We start from the raw sequence: 6,000 nt of genomic DNA on the forward strand, positions 1-6,000 counted from the left end.
AGAGCTCCTTTGAACAACTGATAAGCAAAATTAAGTCACAGTTACATTGATAGGTAGAATTATTCTCTTTCTTCCAAGACCAGCTTGTGGAGTTGGAAAAGTAGACAGTTTTTGGACACAGAAGATCTTCTTCAGGTAGTAAAAAGCAGAAGACTTTAAAGCTAAGTGCAGACTGAAAGCAAAAGAAGCTCATGTCTATGCAGTAGAGATCACGCTATTAGGAAAGGGGCCTTGAATGACAAGTGTCCTTTCTAAGGGGAAAAGAGATATGTGTACTGGAGGAGTTGTTCTTAGATTATATTTGTGTGCAATGTAAGCTGTTTCTGCTTCAGGTTTGACGAAGAATTTGTTGCCTAAACTTGGTCTCCTCTTTACATCTGTATTGATCTTGAATATGACCTCTGCTTCAACTTACTTGGCTTTGTCCTTAGACTATTGTTATATAGTACTGTGAGGCCAAAATGAAAGCTTGAGTACTCCCTCTTCTCCTTCCACACATTCAGGAGCTTCAGTGTAGAACATGTACTGATGTTGCTTGCTTAAATTAAGTCTTTAAAACAATGCCACTTTTATTTTGAAAGGAAAAAAAGAAAAACCTCTTCCTGTTAATACATACGTTCTCAAAATTTCCAAAGGAGGATATAGAGGTGGCCTTTGCATCAATTCTGTTTTAGTACACATTAAGCATTCTTCTCTATAGCCATAGTGAATGGTCTTCAAGACATAAACAAAATTAAACTTTACTTTTTATTCTAAAGCTGTATGCCACTGGATATGGAGCAGGTGGTAGGCTTGGAATTGGAGGAACAGAGTCAGTTTCTACTCCGACTTTACTGGAATCCATTCAACATGTGTTTATAAAGAAAGTTGCAGTGAACTCAGGAGGGAAGCACTGTTTGGCATTGTCTTCTGAGGGAGAAGTTTATTCTTGGGGTGAAGCAGAAGATGGTAAACTTGGCCATGGAAACCGAAGGTAATGCTTTGTTTTGTTTTTTTTTTTTTTTTACTAACTATGAATGAATACTTATAATAGTTGAAATGTATTTGAAGTGTTACATGAATACGGTCTGTGTGTAGAAGTCAGTGTTAAGTAGTGATGTAGAAATGTATGTCTTCGAGTTGCAGAACCACAAAATTTTTGTCAGATAAAATTACTTGGATTTCTGTGACTAAATATTATCTTCTAGCTTATCTGCTGATGCTGAAGTCCAGGGGATTTCCTTTGGTATCTAAGACACTGTGTGTATGTAGCACTTCAGGGAGGAAACAAAACTACCATTCTGCTTCTGATATTCACTTGCAGTTACCTGTGTTAAAGAAGCTTTAACACAGGTATTGTTGTTATAGACAATAATTAGATATAAAAAAAAAAAGAATGCTCGAGTCCATGGAGAAAATCAGTACATGCTATGCTAGAAATTTTAATAATGTATAATAAATTAGACTGATTTTTCCACAGTAAATGCTTAACTCTTAAGTTTTAATGGAAATGTTTCTGTAGCTTCATTTAACCTGTTATGCTTTAGTAGAACAGGTAGTAAAATACTTCCAGCTTTTATAGACCTCTAAAAATTTTTAGAATGAATAATTTAACATAAATCCTGAGGATGTTAATCTGGAACAAAAGTAAATAGTGAGGTAGATGTCCTCATACTCATTTTGCAAAGCTCTTTATACGTTGGTTTATGTGAGTTGTCTATTCCAAAAGGTGTGTCAAAAAGTATTTTCATTTCAGCCCTTGTGATCGTCCTCGTGTAATTGAATCTCTGAGAGGTATAGAAGTGGTTGACATCGCTGCTGGTGGAGCACACAGTGCATGTATTACAGCTGCAGGAGACCTTTTCACATGGGGAAAGGGAAGATATGGGCGGCTTGGGCACGGAGATAGCGAAGACCAACTGAAGCCTAAACTGGTAAGAAGCCTTTGGAATTCTGTGTGGTCTTTTATTCCAGTTCTTAACTTCTGATCTGTGACTTTCAGTATTTCTGCATTGTAAAAAAATAGGAGGAAACAGTGGTTGCTTCAGAGAACAGAAGTGGTTTGTAAGAATGCAGTAAAAGTTGAGCTGCAAAACTTTGCTAGAGATCACTAAGCAGCTTATAAAGAATTTGTTTTGGAGAGGACTTAACCCTCCCTGCCAAACAAAACAGCAGCTCTAAAAGCCAAACAACAATTCTGTGAGTGCAAAGGACGTAACCTGTACCAGTTGTAAACGGATTACATGCTGTTGTTGGTTCCAGTTTGGGTGAGGGGTGGGAGGTATCTTGAAGAGGGATTAACTTGCCTGCAACCTTCCACAGGAGTGCTTTGCACTGAAAGTAATCAGGTGTTTGCATTCCCCTGCCCCCCAAAGCAAAGTCTACCTGACTTTGTTGTATAACATTCCTCCATTTTCTTGATTAGAATGAAAATAACAAATCCGTAGATCAGTTTGAAGTATGTGAAGTTCCATCCTGGTTTGGATGACGGATTGAGCTTCCTCAAATCCCTTATTTCAAGAGGGATGTGGATTAGGAAAATGCAGTTTGTGTGTCAAGAGTTCTTTTGCTTTGTGAATCTCAATTCCATACATCATCACTAGATGGCAGCATTTCAAAAGTCAAGATGTTGATTTAATTCAGAAAACAGTGGAATTGTAAAATAGTAAGAGGCTATTTGAAAATAAGCAGTGTATTCAGTGCTTAGTGTACACAAGAGTGAAGCAGAGGACCTGAACACATAAATAGAATATAGCCTTTGGTAACATTACATGTTTTGTATGAGTTACTTTCCCTGTGGTGTTTTTTTTTTAAGGTTAAAAATAAAAAAAAATAAAAAAAATTGTTCACCAAGTAAAAAAGAATAATTCAGTATGTGAAATATGTAGTTATTTTATTAGTTTGAAAAGAGCAAAGCCTTTTGATTTGAATTCATTTGCAAGATTCTGTTGTATTTCGGACTTGTAGTTCCAGTGATGCTTCCTTCGCTCCAAGTTGGGTTTGATTTCTTTTCTTGAAACTAAGTGACTGAGTCTTTATTGTAAACAAAAACTGGTGATTGCTTTACAGGTAGAAGCTCTTCAGGGCTATCGTGTGATTGACATAGCCTGTGGCAGTGGAGATGCACAGACATTGTGCCTGACGGATGATGATACAGTCTGGTCTTGGGGTGATGGAGATTATGGAAAACTTGGGAGAGGAGGCAGTGATGGCTGTAAAGTGCCGATGAAGGTATTTGAATACATATTTTCAATTGTTTTATAAACCATAAGGTTAATAGAAATTAGTGAAGACATACATTAATATGAGCAAATTTCCTCCCACCATGGGACATCAGGATCCTTTTGATGTTAACAATGAGCTTTGTAGGATACAGTGACTAGTCTTCAATTTTTGTGCTGAGTAACAGTTGGTTTTACGATTTTGTTATTTGGAGAGCATTTCTGGTTTGTTGCTTTAATGTTATTTCGTTTTGAAAGGTTAGAAATTTCCCAAGGAATCTTCATATTTCAAACAAAATCCATGTAGCCAACTAATTTGAATAATAGCAGTTGTTATAGAGATGAGCACTGTTTGTATTTGAGAATAACGTGTAACTACGTCAGTGTCATTGTGCACACCTATGCACAGTGGATTTTATATTTTTAATCCAGAATTGCACCTCTTTATATGGATGCAGGTGTTTCCATTTCCTTTCCTAAAGAACAGTCTACTGGCCTGTTCCAAGTAGGGGTGTTTTTTATTTAATTATTGCATGATGTAACACAATTTGAACATAGCTTATCAGTCTTGTTGATGATCAATCCATAGGATTGATGATAAAATGATGTAAGGGCACATACAGAACGAATAGGAACAGCGTATTGCAGGTTTAAGTATTTTTACAAAGGCAGAAGACCACATCCGTGTCAGAGGAGCTAGTGATAATTAATGTTGAGTAGCTGGAGACAGAGCCTTATTATTTCTACTAAGGAGATATTGCTGCAGGTAAAAAATACTAGTTAAGATCTTCAGTGGTTTTCCAAATCTGAGCTTCTTTTTAGGGTTTAAGTATTAAATAATAGAAAGATGAAAGCAGTGGAATTCTGTTAAATGATCTACGTAAACATTTTAATTTATAAGCTTACTTATAGGTACTGCAACATTTAGACAATTTATTGTACTTAAGATATGACTAAACACTGGATGGATGATGAAACTGTAGTCTCCATAATTGATTGTTATTTTATTTGCTATTATTTTCCTAGATTGATTCTCTCACAGGCCTTGGAGTGGTTAAAGTAGAATGTGGATCACAATTTTCTGTGGCTCTTACCAAATCTGGAGCAGTATATACCTGGTAAGTATTTTATATTAGTTATTTGGACAGCATTAAATGTAGCCTTCTTTGCAACAAGTATTACTGTTATGCTGCCTTCGCTGCTTTGATTTTTCTCCCATATGGAAAACTCTTCTGAATTTCTCTGTTTTGATTAGTAATAAAATCTAGCAGTTTGAGGAGCATACTGTAGTGCTATTTGCATGAAAAACTAAGGTGTTTTGTCATGGAGATGTAAACACAGACTTCTTGTTCAAGACATTGACCACTATAAAATGCAAAAGTTCAAAGGAGATCACTAAAAATGTAAGCTCAAAGTGTCATGCAGTCTGGAAGATGACAGCGTAAATAACATTTTCATATATTATCAAAATCTTTCTTATCTAAGAATTTGTATATCTAGTTTGTTGTTTTAATCTTCCTGTGCAATTCTGGTAGTTTAATCAACTACCAGACTGAAGTGTTTAGAAAAGCAAAACAAAATACCTTCCAAACACTACCTCCATGTGATATCCTCAAACTGTATGAAGTTAGTCTCTGAGGTTGGTACTGCTTTTGCAACTGATAGAAGCCTAGTCCTCGAGTCTTTTTTAAGAGAAACAAACAAAAAAACAAAAAAACAAAACAAAAAAAACCAAACAACAAAACACATGTGAATGTGGTGAAAGAACCTATGAAGAGCAAGCTGGAACCATGTATTTTTATTGTAACAGCAGAGTCACATCCATGTCCTATGAACTAGGGATTATTCATTTTGAATAATTGGAGTCAGAACTGTACTGTTTCTGCTAAATATCAAATATTTTTGCCTGATATTTATAAATACTTCTCCAGGCCAAATATATGACACATTCCATGTTTTCATTCTTTCTAATATTAAAACTCAGTTTTGAAATGTTCTGTCTTCTCTGTGCAGGGGCAAAGGAGATTATCATCGCCTAGGCCATGGATCTGATGACCATGTTAGAAGACCACGACAAGTGCAGGGTCTGCAAGGAAAGAAAGTCATTGCAATTGCTACTGGGTCTTTACACTGTGTTTGCTGCACTGAAGATGGTATAAAAATTAAATATGTTACTTAGTACCAAATTTGGAGAGGGAATAAAAAAAGGAAACTTTAAGTTGAGTATTGGTAGGCTGTCCTTGCTAAAAATGCTGATCCTCTATATGCATCTACATATTTTGGGTTTTCAGAAGTTGCATATTTCTTGAGCACAAAGCATGTCATTGATTTACAGAGATCACTTAAAAACAACTGAAGGTTTTGAATTAATAAAAATTAAGTTTCATAAATGCTGATGGTAGAAGAAAAAACAGAGCTTAAAAAGTAATTATGAGTAGATCAAGGAGTAGAATTAATGGATTTAGCTTTTTTTTTATAGGGTTGTCTGAATTGCCTGGGTGTTTTAACTTGGTAGATGAAGCATTGCACAAACAATATTGCTTCTTCTAAAATAGATTGAGATACTGAATATTTCCAAATTTAAGTAACAGGTCTGCAGAACTGTTTTGTAGATGCTAGTATAATAGGATATAGCTGCAGAAAATGAAAGCTCTGAATCAAAGTTGCTTTTTAAAAAAATATTTTCCAATTTTACAACACTGTACACCTATACACCCATTTTACTGTCCACTCTAATAACATAAGCTACTACAGACTCTTACGCAAAATGATGTTTTTTCTAATTCTTTTTTTAGCTTTC

The 6,000-nt window shown here is 35.4% G+C and overlaps 1 protein-coding gene across 1 annotated transcript in view; it reads left to right on the forward strand.

Annotated features, from left to right (window-relative positions):
* Window positions 1-5,937, forward strand: part of HERC2 (HECT and RLD domain containing E3 ubiquitin protein ligase 2) — a gene marked incomplete at its 5' end in the record, with an annotated part of 72,075 nt that extends 66,138 nt beyond the window's left edge. The window contains 5 exons of the mRNA XM_019622541.2: window positions 759-973; window positions 1,736-1,913; window positions 3,049-3,210; window positions 4,227-4,318; window positions 5,214-5,937. Coding sequence (XP_019478086.1) covers window positions 759-973; window positions 1,736-1,913; window positions 3,049-3,210; window positions 4,227-4,318; window positions 5,214-5,379 — 813 coding nt within the window. The remainder of the gene's footprint in view (window positions 1-758; window positions 974-1,735; window positions 1,914-3,048; window positions 3,211-4,226; window positions 4,319-5,213) is intronic.
* Window positions 5,938-6,000: the final 63 nt, after the last annotated feature.

Source organism: Meleagris gallopavo, chromosome 1 (genome assembly GCF_000146605.3).
Source record: "Meleagris gallopavo isolate NT-WF06-2002-E0010 breed Aviagen turkey brand Nicholas breeding stock chromosome 1, Turkey_5.1, whole genome shotgun sequence".
Taxonomy (NCBI): domain Eukaryota; kingdom Metazoa; phylum Chordata; class Aves; order Galliformes; family Phasianidae; genus Meleagris; species Meleagris gallopavo.